Raw genomic sequence first — 18,927 nt, forward strand, 5'->3', positions numbered from 1 at the left:
AAGTGAATGAAAAATTGCAAATAATACTCTGAGAAGAGGTATAATCACCTATAAAAGGCAGAGATTTTTAGAAAGCCAACTAGAACACCATGTATAAGTTTACACCAAATACACTTGAAAATTCAGTTGACTATTTCTAAAAAAAAAAGTAATTAAATTAGTTCTATAAAGTAAACATAAATAAATCAATAGCCATCAAAGAAACGAACCATGATTTAAAACCTTCCACATTTCTTGACATTAAAAATTCCAGACCTGTATTGATTTAAGAAGTTTACTAAACCCTAAAGGAGTCACCTCCTAGTCAAAATAAGGAAAACTTTCTTGATTCAATACAGACCTGGTAGTTTTAATGTTTTTACTGTAAAGCATGTTTAGAGGTATTAAAAATAATTTTGACCAAATATCTGAACTTCCTATGCTTCAAAGTTAACGCATAATATTAACTACCACAACTGCCATTCTCTATTTTAAAAGCTCTAAGAAACTAGGACTAAATGCTATTTACCAAAACTTCACAACAAAGTTAACAAACTTTAGATGTGTTGCTATGGGAAACAATGGCAAGAATTGTCATTTGATATCATTCTCATCATTCATTGTTATATTTGAAGTCCTGATTAATGCAAACTGATTTTAAAAGTGTTACTAAAAAAAAAAAAAGATAAAATTGTTGATATTTGTAAACAATACTTCAATACAAGGAAACCTATAAGCAGACTAAAAGAAATTTTGGAAGACTCACTATATAGGAATAACAAGTAAAAATCCAACAAATTTCTTATTATCTGCAATAGTAAATTAGAAATTCTAATTTAATATTTTCTATTCCTTTAATAGAAAGGAAAATTTCATTCACAATAAAAATATTTTAAACAGCTTCAAAACCTGCGGCAACATCCTGATGCCATCTCTGTAGCCAGGTCATCTTGATACCACCGGATATTGATACCTTGGGTGAGGGGCTTGGGTGAGGAGCCGGGTGACCTTTCAATATCTACTTGATAGAGCAGGAACTTGATGCCTAGAGTGGTTAACTAATTTACGGAAGGTGACATGGCTTCTAAGTGACAGAGTCTGGAGTCAAGCCAGATATGTTCATCCCCTGGGTTTTAGTGAATATACCTACAAAACCGAATGGGATTCTCCTACTTAACATGAATAATTTCTCTTTATATATCCAGAAAAGCTTGATTTTAGCTATAAAACTAGAGAATTATTAAGAGCTATCTTCCAGAAAGTTGATTAGAATAAAACCTACCCTAACACAAATACTTGTGCATTATCCAGTTTTTCTACCAGCTTACCATTTCACACCACGTGGTGTATGAAGCTGGCTTCTCATTGCCACCATAGTCAGTTATGGTGCAGATCTCCTAACATACAGTGGCAAGAAATTATTATGTCTGCAGCTTTGACTGTGACACTTGACTTGGCTTTAGGCTAGGGATTGAGCTTTAGAATTCCCTTCTAAGTTACAGTTGCCAGGTCTAGGAAATAAAAATATAATTGTGTTTTATACACCAAAAATCTTCCAATTTACAATAGGGTATAGTATGACATTTTATGGAAATCAAATTTATCAATCTTTTCCTTTTGTTTTTTCTTTTCCTATCTTAAGATATACTTACTGATTTGTTCTAAATGTTTTACTCTTACCATTCTTTCAATAGTCCTAAATTCTTATATAACATTGCCACAGGTTGCCACTGCCTCCCCCAGGTAGCCGCTCTGATAAGGATCAAAGACCCTAAACGTGGTAATTTTTCACTACCTCCCCAGGCGCGACAGAGTGGGGCATATGAAAGACCCCCAGCCTGTAAACTTGGTGCGACTTGACCTCACTCAGCCGGGAGCACAATAAGCCTTCCGCTCTCATACTTCTGTCTGCTTGCCTTACTCTCTCTGTGGGACCTTACAGATACAGTAATACATAACTGATTATTATGAGGTTAGCCTGATAGATAGAGTATAGCTATTGAAATCCCTAGATCCTACGAATAAATGGTAGCTAAATGCTCTTACACAGTGGAGAGGAAGGTGCCCGCTCACCTGTCAAATGAACGAACTGTGACGAGTCGCAACTACTACAGTTTTTAGAGGGAAGTGGGGTGTAAGCTGCCAGTGGGGCCAGGTTAAAAAAGAAAACAAGATTCCTTGTAAAATTATGATACAAGACCTTAGTATTAGTCCAATGGGCTAATTAATTAGTTCAAAGGACTGTGGTGGCCAAAAATATCCATAGAATGTTGGTCATAAATAAACAGGCTCTCAGTAAACAAACATTGTGTTTCCACCAATTATAACATGACTGTCTAGAAGTCATTATAATGTGATTCTAGCACAATATCTCAGAGAATTATTTCACCCATATAGTGAAAATCGACTGATATTCTAAAAGGGGTCAAAGGAGGGGCCGCTGGTTGAAGAAATAGAGAAAATGAATTTGACAAACTCATAGCTTTATTTCCCATGGTATTGTCAGAGCAAAAATGGAACTAACTCCCCCATGAGAACCACACAAAACCTCCCCACGAAGCTCAAGGGGTTGGTTGAGTTTGACAGGAGGCTTGAGCCCAGGCACTGCACTGAGGGCGCCAGCTAGGAGCAGGGGTGGGAGTCCGGGTCCCCTCTTTAGAAAACACACCTGCCTTCCCGTGCACTGTGGGAAGAGACTCCTGGGAGCAGAGCACTGTCCCTTCTACTACGTGTGTCTATTCCCTGTCTCTGTCATGACACCTGGGGAGGAATAAAACAGATCCATGTTGGGATATTAATCAGGAGTTTTTGGCTTCCGGGAACTAAACTAACTTTAGGGCCAAAAGGCAGTGTAATTAGCTACTTTTGTAGACTAGAAAACATACTTTCCTCTTTTATGAGTTAAGACTATTTGCAAGGCAAATTCATTATAATAGAATCCAATGTTTCCACTGGATGAGAATAAACAATATGAGAACATGAAGGAATATTTGTGGCCCCACGTGCATGGACATGTATGAGGCACAGTGTCACCCTAAGCACATTACTCAGTGCTAAATCCTCACCTAATTTGCCAGAGATTAACAAGGAAATGACCACGTGTCCGCGGGCCACAGCACCTGCCCAGGGTATATAAAGGGCCCCTCAGGCAGGGGAGACATTCACACCTGCACACCCCACTTCAGCCACCAGCCCCACCCACCAGCCCCGCCTCCGCCATGACCGGCTCCTGCTGCGGCTCCGCCTGCTCCGCCCCGAGCTGCTGCCAGCCCTGCTGCCAGCCCTGCTGCTGCCGCGACCCCTGCTGCTGCCGCCCCGTGTCCTGCCAGACCACCGTGTGCCGCCCCGTGACCTGCGTGCCCCACTGCACGCGCCCCATCTGCGAGCCCTGCCGCCGCCCCGTGTGCTGCGACCCTTGCGGCCTGCAGGAGGGCTGCTGCCGCCCCATCGCCTGCTGCCCCACGTCCTGCACGGCCGTGGTGTGCCGGCCCTGCTGCTGGGCGTCCACCTGCTGCCAGCCCATCCTGGTGCAGGCGCCCTGCTGCCGCCCGCCCTGCTGCCAGCCTGCGCCCTGCCGCACCACCTGCAGGACGTCGCCCTGCTGCTCCTGCTGAAACCCGAAAGCCCAGGCCGGAGCGCCGAGCCTGAGCGCATGCGCAGCCTTTAATGAAGCCAGAGAAAAGCCAGTTGCTTTTAGATGATGACGCTAGTCATTTGTAGCTCCCACGGTCTCAAGACAAGCTGACATCCGTCCTCAGCTCCAGCCAAGTGCCTGACATCTATCTCGGGAGAAGGATGGTAGAAAACCATTTTTAAAACCCCGGAGTAGACATCACCAACCCATCCTGAGCTCTGGAGGCCGCTCTGCTCCACTCCACCCCGCCCCCCACCCCCCATCATTTGTAATGTGTTGCTCACTTGCTCAATAAACTAATTTTTCCTGCATACCTCCCTGCTCCCTGATTCATTCCCTCGGGCATGTTTATTAAGGTCCTCAGATGAGCAAGATTTTAGAATCTACACCAGGGAAACAAAACTTGACCAAAGCAAAACCTTGTGCAGAGAGATGTCAGTCATCTGTGTGTTTATTCACTAGCTGTCTCTCAGGGAACCTCGGCCAGGCACCACCTGCTGAGTGACGGACAAGTCAGTGCCACAATCAAGGAGGTCTCGGTCGAGTAGGCCAGATAATTAAGTAGATGCAGTGTGTGTGAAGGGCTGGGAGTTGAGTGAGCCAATCCCAGAAGAGTGGCCCCAGAGTAAGTTAACCAACACACTCCACGTCGCTTATCTTTCTACCATGTTTCTAGAACAGGGTTTTTCAAAGTGCAGAGCATGATTCACCCATTTTAGAATCTCCAGATGACCTTCTGAATGTGCAGATTCTTAGGTGAAAATTCCCAAACCTAAGTCAAAATCTCTGGAGATGGGACTTAGGCTCGTGCTCCACGTTCATGGTCACACCCACATGGCTCTCACCCACGCTACGAATGCAGCTTCTCTACCCTCTTGGAGGGGCTTAGCCAACATGTCCATGAAAACCTTCCAAGTGTAATGGAAATCTTTTCTTTCCTGCCTCTATAGACAGAGGAAGGCTCCCTGGTGAGCGCCAAGGCCACAATGCAGACATTATATAGTGGTGCTGGTGTCATGGCACCTGCTAGACTGTTATCGAAGAGTTGACTTGGAGGAGAGGTACCTTTAGATGAATCACAGGAAGAAAGTATCACCCTTGTCCTGGGTGGAATAAAAAGAACATAAGAACAACAAAAAGAGAGATGAATGAAAGAGGTGAGAAACTAAAGAAAAAAGTGGAGAAGGAGAGTTAAAGACAATGAAGAGGGAAAAAACAGTGAAGGGGAGCAGAAAAGGATGGAGATGACAAGGCGCCATGAGATGGTGTTTTTTTTTTTTTTTTAAAGATTTATTTATTTATTCGTACAGAACTGGGGTACAGGCCAGAGATGCGGAGGGTGAGAGGATTCACCAGAGACAGAGTGGGGAGCAGAACAGGCAGATCGACGAAGTACACTACTGAGGGGAGCAGCGGGCGGGTCAGGAGAGGTCTGCCACGCCATGTGGATCTCCTCCGGGGCGGGTGGGGATCGAACTCATGCGGAAGTGGCTTTAGCTTTTTAGTGCAGTGCTTTAACCCGCTGCGCCACCAGGGAGGGTCCGAGATGGTGTTTTTATCATTTCGTGGCAAAGCGGGGCCTGAGTGCAGAGAAACTGACATCAAGATGGAACCATATGTCACCCAGATGGGGAAAATGCTGTGGCTGAGGTCTAAGCTCTGTCTGGACTGGAAGTTGAGGCTGTTTCTCTATTAAGGACAAAGGTCCTGTCCAGGCAATGGACAATATAGCGAGATAGTCCCTTCCTACTGATGCAACTTCAAAGTTTCTTACCATCTATGATTTTAAAAAGTAAGATTTGTTAGTGCTGTGCTCTTTCAACAAGGACAGTGAGTTTCCTACTGCCAGGACTTAGAACTCTGTATATATCTAAACCAATTAGCAGCATGCTAGCCACAAATCAAGCCATGGGATGGACATTTTCATCACAACTGCTCCATGTGGATATTTGAAGTGACCCCAGATTTGGAAGAACAGGAGGGGTCACTCGTGTGTGTGTGTGTGTGTGTGTGTGTTTTAAGATTTATTTATTTATGCATACAGAACTGGGGGACAGACCAGAGGTGCGGGGGATGAGAGGATTCACCAGCAACAGAGTGGGGAGCAGGGCAGGCAGATGGACGAAGTACACTGCTGAGGGGAGCAGCAGGGAGACAGGAGAGGTCTGCTGCGCCTGGATCACCTCCAGGGCCTGGGCTTGAACTCACACTGAGGCGGCTGTGGCTGGCTTACTGTGCTGCATCATACCTGTTGTGCCACCAGGGAGGGCCACTTGCTGGTGTTTAGACTCATCCCAGGCCCTGCAGGACTGTGAAAGCTTTGCCATTCTTTTATCTGTGTGACACTAGAGAAATTATTTCACCAAACTTATCCTTTCAAACACTGCAATGGACAATGATGGGTCACAAACTCAAACACCTCCCAGAACCCAGCCAGGGTTTTGGTGGACCAAAGTACATGCAAGATGAACACACAGACCAGGGACTGCAGAGACAGATTTTGCTTGAAGCTATCAGCAGCTTTTGGGTAGCGTCATCTTCAACCCACCTCCTAAGTACAAGTTGGTTTCCTAGGCCACCATTTTTCTCACTGGTGGCTCAGATTCAAGGCCACTGTGTCAGTCCTCAGTTCAGGTAACTCAGCTGGCCGTGTTCAAACTCACCTCCCAGGTATCAAAATCATCAGCCAACAAACTAAAGCAGCTACCTTCAGAAGACAATACAAACACATTCCTTCACCTTGCGGCTTCTGCTGGGGCTGGTGTTCCCTCCCCTAGCTCCAAACATGTGTGGAGGGGTCAGCTGTGGACGTTGGGCTGATGTGGTGCCGGGATGAGTGAAAGTAGGGCAGCCCTGGCCCTCCTGGAGAGGAAGGAAATTAGTGGCCGGTGGACTGTTGGAATGGCATTTTCAGATGCCTTCACCTGAGTGAGAAATCTGTCGGCATCAGGACCTCCAGTGTCTGACAGCCCTGTGTAACATGTGTAATGTATGTGGTGCTTTTGGTATGTAGGTCCTGCTTAACTTGCTTCAGCCCAGATGGGTGGTGTGAAATAATGGGAAAATATGTATGTCTATTAAAAAAAAAAACAGGTTCCATGTGTTTTGAAGAACTCAATATATGTGTCAATGTCACACTGAGGAGAGGGACATTAAGATGAAACCAATATGGTCACTTCCCCCCCACCTGTGAGTATGCAGGTACCTCTCTTTTTCTGTTCCTTTTTCTAATAAGCCTGTCCTTATATAAGAAAGAAAAGAAAAAACCATAAATACATTGTGCATTTAGTCTGGCTTTCCTGCCCTGTCGTGAGAAGTCCTCCCTCAATGCTTTATTTCCATGTCCTGATGATAGAAAATTATTGAGACTTTATTTGTCTTGCCTTTTCCTCTCACTCCCAGATAGTAGACATTGTGTTCACAGTGTCTCCTCACTATCTATGACTTACTGGCCACCTCAGTCATGGCCGATGAGACTAAAGCCCTCCTGGTCCTGGCTGCTGTCGCCTCAGCAACAAGGCGAAGCAGGGTGTGCCTCAGGGCACTGCCCACTCTCCCCACCGCTGAGTCAGTGCACATCTCCTTTTATGAGCCATTTCAGCTTCTCAGCCATTCTTGCCTCCTCTGAGTGGAGCAGAATCAGGTCCAGGGCTTCCGAACATGCCAGTCACACGCTTACTCATAGACAGAAGAGGGGCCATGCTGGTGATTCTGGGTGCTTCCCGGTTCCACCTGTCACATGAGTGCTCGGGAAGAACTGGCTAGTCAGCAAGCCATTTTTCTGATGATATAAATTATCAAGTATTCGTTTCCAGGCAAAAAACAGGCAGGGAGAAAGGGAAGGTGTGGCAGGGATGGAATTGTTGCCTCAGCAAATGATCACACTACCTAGACTCCCCGTTTCAACAGGAACCACAACTCCAGGAAATGACCACGTGTCCGCGGGCCACAGCACCTGCCCAGGGTATATAAAGGGCCCCTCGGGCAGGGGAGACATTCACACCTGCACACCCCACTTCAGCCACCAGCCCCACCCGCCAGCCCCGCCTCCGCCATGACCGGCTCCTGCTGCGGCTCCGCCTGCTCCGCCCCGAGCTGCTGCCAGCCCTGCTGCCAGCCCTGCTGCTGCCGCGACCCCTGCTGCTGCCGCCCCGTGTCCTGCCAGACCACCGTGTGCCGCCCCGTGACCTGCGTGCCCCACTGCACGCGCCCCATCTGCGAGCCCTGCCGCCGCCCCGTGTGCTGCGACCCTTGCGGCCTGCAGGAGGGCTGCTGCCGCCCCATCGCCTGCTGCCCCACGTCCTGCACGGCCGTGGTGTGCCGGCCCTGCTGCTGGGCGTCCACCTGCTGCCAGCCCATCCTGGTGCAGGCGCCCTGCTGCCGCCCGCCCTGCTGCCAGCCTGCGCCCTGCCGCACCACCTGCAGGACGTCGCCCTGCTGCTCCTGCTGAAACCCGACAGCCCAGGCCGGAGCGCCGAGCCTGAGCGCATGCGCAGCCTTTAATGAAGCCAGAGAAAAGCAGGTTGTTTTTAGACGATGACGCTAGCATCTCCCTGAACTGACTCGCCCTGCAAGGAATTCAGGTGCCAGGTGTACTAAAATGGACAGACACTTTCTCCCTGTCCTATCAGATGAGAGATTCCACCTTTGCGACCTATCCGCTCTTCAGTAACTAGCTCAAAAATAACTGTCTACCTATTCCCCCCACCTAATTATGCTAATCTTGAACCCCTTTGATAATCTTTAGGAAAATCCCAGCCTCATAGTTGCATTCCTAGCTTGTAAAAAATGAGTAAACATAGATCAAAGTTCCCTTTTACTGGAGCTAGGTCTGCTGATTCATCCTCGTTTCTCTGCTATTTCAAGGTTTTCTGATGCGATCTTTTTCCAGGTTAATAGTACATGTATGCTCTGGTTTTGAGTGGTAAAATAATAAAATGTTACCTTTCAGAAGCAAATGTGTTTCTCTTTCTTGCTTATGAATCTTTATACATTTATTTTGAGCTGATACTGTGGGAGTAAAAATTAGAACCGCAGGAAGAAGGACTTCCTTGGGCCACTTTTTGAGCTGTAGAGGTAATTTTAATAGCTGTTCGAATACTTTAGACTTTTCAGAAAAAATCCCTCAGAGCTCAAGCCCCAGGTTTGCAGTCATACTGAGGAACTGAACAGACTATAGCAGGTCTCTCTGGTCAGGAGCTTGGCTCGTGGTCTGTCCACACGCTGAATCCACACACATCCAGTAGTGTGAGGTGATGAGAGGAAGGAGCCTTAAATCAGAAGCTCCTTTGTTCCCTATTTGAGAAACTGGTGTGATTGACATCAGTTGGCACAGGGGAATCTCACCACAAAGACCTGTGCTTCGGCCACCACCATCCCATCTTCCTTGGGCTCCCTCCAGCATCACCACAATGAAGTCTGAAACCAGTGGAGTCACGGCTGCTGAGAGACAGGGAGCGAGGGAGCTTGCTGGGGCCGTGCTCATGTAATGGCAAGTGAGGTTTCCATTGCAACAACGCTGGCAGTCAAAATGCTGCCATGTTAACCCCACCGCATACACTTTAGTTGCTGTACTCCTGTAGGCTGTTCTGGAAGCTACCCGAAGTAACCACTATTGTCTTCCTGGAGCCACACTCTGTCACTCAATGTCATTTTGTTCAAATATTAACGAGGGAAGATCAGTGTCTATCAGGGCTTGGGTATGCGCTGGTTTGCTTGTCCTCTGCTTTCCTCCCTCATCCAGAAGACCGGCACTGTGGGTTCACTGATGCGTCATCCTTGCCCCACCCTAATGGGGTGGGAGTGCTCTGTAATGGAAGGGGTTGGGCCACCTTGCATCCAGAGCTGTCGGAGAGACCCTGGCATTAGGGACCTGAACTGAAATAAGTGGAGTAGAAAATGAGTGAATACAATTATTCACTCAAGTATTGATCAATATTAAACACGTTTGGGGTCTTAATTTAGACGTTTGGTGATGCAGAACCTTAACTCTTGTTTCTACTAGCCTATGAAGGAGTTGGATTTGCCATCCATGTTTGGCTGAAAGTCTCAGTTTCCAAGAACTTATCACTGACATTAACTTAGTGTGCTGAGTTCCCAGCATCTGATCAAATAGAGTTTGGGGGGATCTGTCTGCCTGGGCAGATCCACCCAGTAGGAGTCAGGCCAGAGAAGTCCTGTGAAAGTCTGAACCAAAACAGGCTCAGTCCCCTGCTCAGTTCCACTGGCCTGCCAACCTTTGGGAGAACACCATCAGAAGTTATTTGTTGAATGCTTGAATTAATAATTTGTAAGGGACTGAAGAAGGGTCACTACATCTGACTCCCAACGATTTCCTCAGTTGGACAGTATGTTCTTACAACACAGAGCCACCTCGTGAAAGTATTTTCCTTGGTTATGTTAAAATTATCTCAACAAGAATTTCCATTATATTCCAATCCTCCACCCTGTCAGTCAGCATGTGCACACAGTTTCTTCTTTATCAAGGGTTTGATGATTGACCCATCGAGAGGCTCAAAGGTTGAATTTCTTTCTACATGTTCTTTATCGCCACTTTTTACTTTTTTATTTTGAATTTATTTTCTTACATTATTCATTTTTGCACAGTAATTGGTTTCTCCCCTCAGGTGTAGTCCTGGAAGTTCTCCCACCACCACCACACCCATGATCCATTGCCATAGTCCCCTGTGCTCTTCCCTCCATCCACCATCTCCCCTCTTGCCCCTGCAAGTCTCAGGCGTGTGCTTAGTTTGTAAGTTTTGTCTTTTTCCTGACCTTTTATTCAGTCTCTCTATAGTCCACAGATAAGTGAGACCTCTCTACATTTCTCATTTTCCTTCTGACTGGTTCACTTAGCATAATTCCTTCCAGCTCCATCCATGTTGCTGCATATGGCATCAGTTTGTCTTTATTGATGGCTGCATAGTATTCCACCGGATCACCACTTTTTAAAAATTCACTAACTACATCAGTTTTTCCCCTCTCAGAATGTTCCTTATCAGCCTTCTAGAGACTTCCTCTTCTTGCTGTATCTTCTCAGCCCTAGAGCGGCTTGTTGTCTCCCAATTGTTGCTTGTATTGGACCATGGTCATTTCCACAGGAACACCATGCCCTGGGCAGCCACAGTGGCTGGGGCAGGTCTGGGTAAGCTTCAAGGAACTCCTCCAGCAGAACAGGAGAAAGAAGTTTTAAAATGGAACCTTTGGTGACAGGTCCAAAACAGACTAAATTATAAAGAAAAAAAATGGGAACCAACCAAATACAAAGGCTACAGAATGACCTAGGGGTGTGATTTCCCACAGGCCCTGGCAGTTTGAAACAACTGAAAGTCACAGTTCGTTCTATAAGCTTGGAGAGACTCACAGAGAGGTGATTTGACGCAATGGTGAGGTAAGTGATGGCAGCGCAGGCTCAGAGGTACCTTTGCCAGGGAACACAGTGGCCTTTGCCCAGTGACACTGATGCCTTCCGCCCACTCAGCTATACCCAAATTTGACATGATCTCCAAGGGGCATGCTTTGGGGTTTTGAGAAAGCTGTAAGGGAGATAATGCTTCCAATTTCTGAGCATATAAAGGAGAAACAAGTCTTTCGAAGGACTCTAATAACTAGCCATTTCTCAAGACAGCTATTCTCAGTCCTTTGAGTGAGAGGGCTCTGTGTCCCCAAATCAAGCAACATCGAATCCAAAATACATGTGAAGTAGTGAGGCATATGGTGGTTGCAACCCAGCTGAACAGACATTTTAAACTGGTCATTATTCCCTAAGCAATACAACCAACCATGACTTCCCTCAATTTTACACTCCATTGACTATGCGTGACCTGCATGAGTGTAACAGTCACACAGCACAGGGTACAGACAGAGATGATACCGTTTTATCTATAGAGTGTCTGCAGGTTTTGATATACCCAGGGGTCCTAGAGCCAAACCTTCAGAGAGACAGAAAGCTACATCTTAAAAACGATTCACTGCTAAAATTCCTAGACAAAGCAGACAGTTCTTACGGATAGGGCATATGGGCCCTGCAGCTCCTTTTCTTATGTTTCTGCAGCTTATAAATAATAGCCCCGTAGATGTTGCTGGAATTAGCGTTGCCTCCAACACCAGCAGGTAGGTGTGTGACCTCAGGCGAGTCACTTTTCTGGTTTTCTTACATGTGAAATGAGAATGATAACAATACCCACTCCATAGGACTATTCTGACAGATTAATTAACACAACCGTGTCAGCAGAATGCTTGAGACATGGTGAAGGACATGGCATTGCCATGAAGGTTAAAAATAATGCAAATCACCTGTCTATAGTTGAACAGATTTAACTATGGAAAAAATGAGCAAGTAACCAAGACTGGGGAAAAGCCAAATTTGCAATATTGGAGAGCAGTGGGTGGCAGCCCCAGGCTGAAGAAAGGAGAACTGGGAAATTATTGTTTGATGAGACAGTTTCAGTTTTGTAAGATGAAGAGTGCCTGGAGTTGGAGTATTGGATGGTTCCACAACAGGGATGCACTTAATGCCATTGAAATGGAAACCAAAGTCCGGTTAAGATAGCAAATTTGTTTATATGTGTTTTACAACAAAAATGGGACAACATGCGCTGATGACAAAGCCCTACAGAGATGCATTCTTGTAATTCCAAACAGTAGTCTAGAAAATTCTTCTTTTATTACAAACCATGACTTTTAAAAGATTCCTGTCATGATAATGTGCCCAGGAGGGCTCCTTCCCACGTGGGGACATAGGCCCACTGTTAGGAGGTAACCTCAGCATGATGCTACCCTGGGCTCACCAAACATCAGCTGGCAAAAGCATCCCTGGATTTCAGAGATAATTGGAGACTTTGAAGGTGGAGTCATTAAGTTCATATTTGAACCATAAATACCAACATGTAATAAGACTCTATTAAAGAAGGAAAACAAATGCTCTTTTATGAGTTCTGGGCCTCTAAAAAGATGTCTCCTCCAACACTCACTAACCTGCCAGGGTCATTTCAGAAATAAACAGAAACAAGGAAATGACCACGTGTCCGCGGGCCGCAGCACCTGCCCAGGGTATATAAAGGGCCCCTCAGGCAGGGGAGACAGTCACACCTGCACACCCCACTTCAGCCACCAGCCCCACCCACCAGCCCCGCCTCCGCCATGACCGGCTCCTGCTGCGGCTCCGCCTGCTCCGCCCCGAGCTGCTGCCAGCCCTGCTGCCAGCCCTGCTGCTGCCGCGACCCCTGCTGCTGCCGCCCCGTGTCCTGCCAGACCACCGTGTGCCGCCCCGTGACCTGCGTGCCCCACTGCACGCGCCCCATCTGCGAGCCCTGCCGCCGCCCCGTGTGCTGCGACCCTTGCGGCCTGCAGGAGGGCTGCTGCCGCCCCATCGCCTGCTGCCCCACGTCCTGCACGGCCGTGGTGTGCCGGCCCTGCTGCTGGGCGTCCACCTGCTGCCAGCCCATCCTGGTGCAGGCGCCCTGCTGCCGCCCGCCCTGCTGCCAGCCTGCGCCCTGCCGCACCACCTGCAGGACGTCGCCCTGCTGCTCCTGCTGAAACCCGACAGCCCAGGCCGGAGCGCCGAGCCTGAGCGCTCAGACTCAGAGAAAAACATGTTTTTAGACAATGACTCTAATCATATGTAGCTCCTACCTTCTCAAGACAAGCTGACGTCCGTCCCCAGCTTCAGCGAAATGCCCAGGTGTCCAGCTACTGCTGAAGAACGCCGGGTCCTTCCAGGACCCCTGGCTGGCTCCTAGACATGATGTCTGTTTTCTAATAAACTTATATTCCCAGCATAGAAGTCATGGTCTTTGTGATGTTTCCTTCAGTAGATTCTATCTTTGTGTCCAGAGACATTCAAAGTAAGACACAGACGAGACTGGGCACGGTGGGGGTTCAGTTCCAGAGCATCACCATAAGCTGAAGGGAATGCGGAGACTGGACGCGCTGACCCAGACGCAGAGAACTGTCAAGAGCAGCAAGGCTGTTCTGCTGTCTGTCATTCATGCGTTCACTGGATTGGCCCTTTTAGTGTCCTCCAAGACCTTTTCTTTTGCATTGGTCACTGTTGTGCCAGAAGCACAGGGCAGGTTCACCAGCGATCAGGAAGAAGGGTAAAGGCGAGTTCAGGAGCCTTCTGTAGACTTCTCGGGCTTTAATGCGCTCAGGGAACCGCGGCACAGGCAGGCCGAGAGGGAGGCAGGGGCGGGCAGGGGGCTGGGAGGCAAGCAGGTGGCCCAGCCAGAGGCTCCCGTGTCTTTACACTTTTCCTCTGGACTCTCCCTGGCGTTGTCTCTGCATCCTTAAGTCCTCCTGTAGCCTCCAGCCGGAGCCATCGCCCGGCCTCTGAGTGCCGCCATCTCTAAGCTCACCTGCGCATGCCCACTCCGTACTCCAGGTGGCCACCATCAGGCAGGCGCGCGCCACACCCACGCTCCCACGTGCCTTCTGCATCAACACGATCAAAGCACAGGTGATAGCCCCAAAGCTAGTGGTGTAAAAAGCTGCATCAGGCCGTTTACCCTGCAGCCACTGAGGTCACTCCTGGGCTGAGTGGCCTCCCATTTGGCCTGTCTTCGCTTTCTACCTGTCTTCCTCCCACCTGTCTTCCTCCCTGAGCTTAGTCATTTCCAGCTTTTGATTCTCTACCTTTCGCTGGAACACCTAGAGGTACCATAGGGTATACAGTTGTCCCAATTTCAATATTTCCAAATTGTTGCGTCTCAGAATAAACTGGTCTGAGAAGCAGGTGAGAGGCTAGGAGTGACCCACAGGACCCTCGTAGGTTAAGGTCATTGTCTCGTATGCAAGTGCTTCGTGGTGCCCCCAAGTAATGACAATGTCACATCAATGATCACTGATCACAGATCACCCTAACAGACATAATAATAACAAAAAGTCTGAGGTACTGCAAAGATTACCCTAATGGGACAGAGTGACAGGCTGTTAGGGAAACATCGCCAGGAGACTGCTTGGGGAGGGGTTGCCACAAACCCTGGGTTTGTACAAATGCAGTTTCTGTGGGACACAATAAATTGAGGCTGCTTGTAATGCTCTTGTGTTGCTCTCTGAAGCAGCCAACGGGGCAGCTTCCTAGATGTCACTGTAAATGGCGTTTACCGGACACAGGAGCCAAGAGAAGGAGGTGGCCACAGCGACAGCATCCTCAGAGCCACCGTGCCTGTGAATCCAGACACAGCCCGGCGCCCGAGTAGTGTCTCTCAGTGTGAGGAGATTGTACTGACACCTGTTGCTTCTGGTCTGACAGCCCCTTTACTAAGCCAGCACCCAGCAGCCTGGCTTGGTAGTGATGGAAAATGTTAGGTGATAGCAGACCAGTAGCCTGTTTTTGAAGAAAAACAAGCAATGAAGGTATTAGTAAATTTACTATGACTATAAATATAACTAATTAAAATCACAGGTGTCCAGAAAAGACCCAGGGAGAGGCAACCCACCTCCCCCACAAGGCATGGAGACTTTAAACCAAACACTTTCTCTCATTATTATATGATGTCCCAAAACATGATGTTTTTGGTCTTTTGTGTCCAAGAATAGCTGCTGTCTTGGTCAATGCTTCCTTTCAGTGCTGTGGCTCTGCTTGCTACTTAGGATGACAGGCATGAGGGTGACGCTTGTGGATTTTAATTCACTGACTCTCAAGGGCTGCTTATACCTGCGCTCAGGAATTGGACTTTAGTGGCATTTTTTCAGCAAATTAATCCATTACCACCAGTCCACATGTTGATTGTTTATTGGATATCTTCTGTGAGTACAACCCTGAGCTGACCCTCAGGGAGTGTAACAGAATGAGCGAGGTCTCTGGCTTCATGTAGGTTATAATATACTCAGGGAGATAAGAGGAGAAGAAAAAAAACCAATAGGACAAAATATAAGCATAATATCAGCAGAAAGGAAATACCAAAAATAGTTAAAGATTATAAATCTATTAATAAACATATAATTGTTCTGTCTAAGATTATAAATCTATTAATAAACATCATTGTTGTCATATATTTATATAAAATATGAGGGCCCTGTAAAATATTAAATAACTGAGAAAAAGTATGTCAGGGTGTGTTTATGCTTAGAAAACACAGCTGGAGTATTATGCAACAAAATCTATCTTATTAAATACATATTTTCTTCTTTATATTTCTCTTGATGACATATTTTTGAAATTCAGATGTATTTTTTTTTTAAATTTATTTATTCATACAGAACTGGGGTACAGACCAGAGGCTCAGGGGCGGTGAGAGGCTTCACCAGAGACAGAGTGGGGAGCAGAACAGGCAGATCGACGAAGTACACTGCTGAGGGAAGCAGCGGGCGGGTCAGGAGACCACATGGCTCGCCATGTGGTCTCCTCCGGGGCAGGCGGCAGGCGGGAATCGAACTCATGCGGAAGTGGCTTCAGATTCTCAGTGCTGTGCTTTAACCCGCTGCGCCACCAGGGAGGGCCAGATGTATTTTATTTTAAGGAAGTAAATGCACATCAGTTTGGTAAAAAGTTACAACAGCAACAGCTAGAACTCCCACAGAACTTTAATATCTATGGAAGAGCATGTCGCCATGTTATCCATAGTGGACTTCTCTGACAGCTTCAAAACATGATTCAATTATTAAACATTTAATGCTTGTTTCAGAATCATCTCCATTGCATAAAGTAAGATGCACTTTTGATCGGTGCCAAGCTAAATATTTTTTAAATGGCTCGTTGTTTCAGATTGCACATAGAATTGTTTTCCTTCATCTGTATCAACAGTTGAAAATTGAGAAAACACAAAACAACGTATTTCATGATGAAACTTGTTCAGACTGTAATTGTTGAATGATATTATTAAATAAAGGAACTCGTTATCCAAAACATGTTATTTGTCACTACTAGAAACCTGTCTAAGCTAGTTTTAAGGCTTAAGGATATTTTTCTAAGACATCACTCTGTGTTGCATTGGCGTTGGGGGCTCGCTTAGGTTTGTGCCATAATTCTGACATGTATTCTCCTGGGTTCTAAAACAACAGCCTGACTCCACCTGCAGAAAATGCTGTTCAGAGAGGGAGTTCTCTGTCTTCCTTCCAGATTCTTCTATTCTATTCCATTTCAACTAATGTAACTCACCACTGAATAATGTTATTGTTATGTATTCAGCAGTGACTGAGCAGAGAACTGGCCATCTACCATATCAAATATGCTCATCTACATTCTAGAAACAAAATTTAGAATTTATAGGGCACCAGAGTAACACAAAAATGGACTTGTGGCTTTCCCATTCAAGCATCCCATGCTATTCAAGGCATAGGCTACATTCCACTGGATCACGTGATATGTAAATACATTCCCATGGAGCCCACAGGAAGGACAGCTAACTGCTGTGTGAGTCAACGTGGGTTCTTCAGTAGATCTCAGGAGGGTGGGGGGTGGGAGGGCCAAGGACGGGAACCAGTTAGCGCCCTATAATTTTTAATTATATAGTCCCTTTAGAAGCATTTGTCCAAGATTCATCAGGCACTATCCATTCCAAATAAAGATCAAGAACTGTTATCTCGTTGTCTGTTCTTAGATATTGATGATGAACAACTTACATACATCCCCATTTAGGGATGGAAAAAGAATTCTTTAATGAAACAATGAGTCTGTTACCAACAATGCAACCATTAGTCAAAACAAAATTCCACTTAATTGGCCAAAAGATAAACAAGAGGGGTCATCAGCACCTGCCCACTGCCCAGGGTATATAAAGGGCCCCTCGGGTAGAGGAGACATTCACACCTGCACACCCCACTTCAGCCACCAGCCCCACCCACCAGCCCCGCCTCCGCCATGACCGGCTCCTGCTGCGGCTCCGCCTGCTCCGCCCCGAGCTGCTGCCAGCCCTGCTGCCAGCCCTGCTGCTGCCGCGACCCCTGCTGCTGCCGCCCCGTGTCCTGCCAGACCACCGTGTGCCGCCCCGTGACCTGCGTGCCCCACTGCACGCGCCCCATCTGCGAGCCCTGCCGCCGCCCCGTGTGCTGCGACCCTTGCGGCCTGCAGGAGGGCTGCTGCCGCCCCATCGCCTGCTGCCCCACGTCCTGCACGGCCGTGGTGTGCCGGCCCTGCTGCTGGGCGTCCACCTGCTGCCAGCCCATCCTGGTGCAGGCGCCCTGCTGCCGCCCGCCCTGCTGCCAGCCTGCGCCCTGCCGCACCACCTGCAGGTCGTCGCCCTGCTGCTCCTGCTGAAACCCGAAAGCCCAGGCCGGAGCGCCGAGCCTGAGCGCATGCGCAGCCTTTAATGAAGCGCGGAGAAAAGCAGGTTGTTTTTAGGGCAGTGATTCTAATCCTTGGCAAACCGCCTACGCAAGTGTGCCGCCTTCTGTAAAAGTCACATTCCATTTCTCTGCCAAACTTCCTGTGCTGCGCCGTCAAGACCACAGGTCAACCAGAAGCTGAGTGGAGACTGAGACTCATCTACTGAGCTCAGATCGTTCTTACAACGTCGCTTTCCATCTTACATGTTAAGTCTTATGGCAAGTTTGTTCCCAATAAACTTCTCTTCTTTGACCTAGCAAGCACAGTCTGGCTTTCTTTATTCATTCTAGTAGTATTCATCAAGTTTAAATGTTAAGAACAGACAGATTCCCTACCATACGCAAGCCTCAGGTGGAATGGCACCTGTGAGATTATACAGTAGAGATTAAACTTGAATTTAAAATGCTGCCCTTTTCAAAGAGTTCCAGGGAAGTCAATCAAATGCATAATAATTCAACTAAAAGTTGGAGCATGAAAACATGAAAGCAGAGTACACTGTCTGGTGCCAACAGAGATGTCACTTTGACTAGGGAGAACAGAAAGATTAAAAGAAAGGAGACATTGACATCTCACATGGATTCAGTGTGTGTCTGCCCAGGGGGAGAGGGCATCTGGGCAGTAGGGATGGTGGGCACAAGCGTTACAGAGAAGGGGCATTCAGTGAATAATTTGGGAGCTTTGGTTATATTTTTGTATATGTATGTATACACACACATAATGGCAGGTAAATTAGGCAGATGTGTGTGCTTTGCCAAAGGAGTATGCCTATAATGCAATAGGCACTAACAGTCTACACAAATCCTTGGGCAATTGAGTGGCGTAAAAGGAGTTGGGCATTGGGGTGGTTCTGATGGTAGCTGGTTCTAAAAACAGGAGTACAAAGGATACATACAAAATAATTATACAGAGACCAATCCTGAGGCCACTGTGGCATAAGTGATATGATGAACTTGATGGTGACTATTAAAAAGCACACAGAAAGAGCATGGTAGACATAGAAACCAAGGAGGTAATATAAATGTGAGAAATAAAAAACAATTAGGGGGTC

General features: G+C 47.2%; 4 protein-coding genes across 4 annotated transcripts; all 4 read left to right on the top strand.

Moving 5' to 3' along the window:
• Positions 1 to 3,185: 3,185 nt before the first annotated feature.
• LOC105853753 (keratin-associated protein 2-4) lies at positions 3,186 to 3,593 on the top strand. The gene has a single exon (XM_012726112.1). It carries the CDS (start codon positions 3,198 to 3,200, stop codon positions 3,591 to 3,593), a length of 396 nt encoding a protein of 131 aa, XP_012581566.1. The 5' UTR covers positions 3,186 to 3,197.
• A 4,048-nt stretch (positions 3,594 to 7,641) lies between these two features.
• LOC101621018 (keratin-associated protein 2-4) lies at positions 7,642 to 8,116 on the top strand. The gene has a single exon (XM_004684207.2). The coding sequence runs from the start codon at positions 7,668 to 7,670 to the stop codon at positions 8,061 to 8,063; it is 396 nt and encodes a 131-aa protein (XP_004684264.1). The 5' UTR covers positions 7,642 to 7,667; the 3' UTR covers positions 8,064 to 8,116.
• Positions 8,117 to 12,742: 4,626 nt separating this feature from the next.
• Positions 12,743 to 13,251, top strand: LOC101621257 (keratin-associated protein 2-4). The gene has a single exon (XM_004684208.2). It carries the CDS (start codon positions 12,755 to 12,757, stop codon positions 13,148 to 13,150), a length of 396 nt encoding a protein of 131 aa, XP_004684265.1. The 5' UTR covers positions 12,743 to 12,754; the 3' UTR covers positions 13,151 to 13,251.
• A 4,141-nt stretch (positions 13,252 to 17,392) lies between these two features.
• Positions 17,393 to 17,810, top strand: LOC101621493 (keratin-associated protein 2-4-like). Its single transcript, XM_004684209.2, has one exon. It carries the CDS (start codon positions 17,415 to 17,417, stop codon positions 17,808 to 17,810), a length of 396 nt encoding a protein of 131 aa, XP_004684266.1. The 5' UTR covers positions 17,393 to 17,414.
• The last annotated feature ends 1,117 nt before the right edge of the window (positions 17,811 to 18,927 follow it).

This window comes from Condylura cristata, unplaced genomic scaffold, assembly GCF_000260355.1.
Source record: "Condylura cristata isolate star-nosed mole 26May11 unplaced genomic scaffold, ConCri1.0 scaffold00017, whole genome shotgun sequence".
NCBI classification, from domain to species: Eukaryota; Metazoa; Chordata; class Mammalia; order Eulipotyphla; family Talpidae; genus Condylura; species Condylura cristata.

Excerpts from the sequence above, each read along its gene's own strand:
- LOC105853753 (XM_012726112.1), top strand. The coding sequence starts at position 3,198 with ATGACCGGCTCCTGCTGCGGCTCCGCCTGCTCCGCCCCGAGCTGCTGC.
- LOC101621018 (XM_004684207.2), top strand. The coding sequence starts at position 7,668 with ATGACCGGCTCCTGCTGCGGCTCCGCCTGCTCCGCCCCGAGCTGCTGC.
- LOC101621257 (XM_004684208.2), top strand. The coding sequence starts at position 12,755 with ATGACCGGCTCCTGCTGCGGCTCCGCCTGCTCCGCCCCGAGCTGCTGC.
- LOC101621493 (XM_004684209.2), top strand. The coding sequence starts at position 17,415 with ATGACCGGCTCCTGCTGCGGCTCCGCCTGCTCCGCCCCGAGCTGCTGC.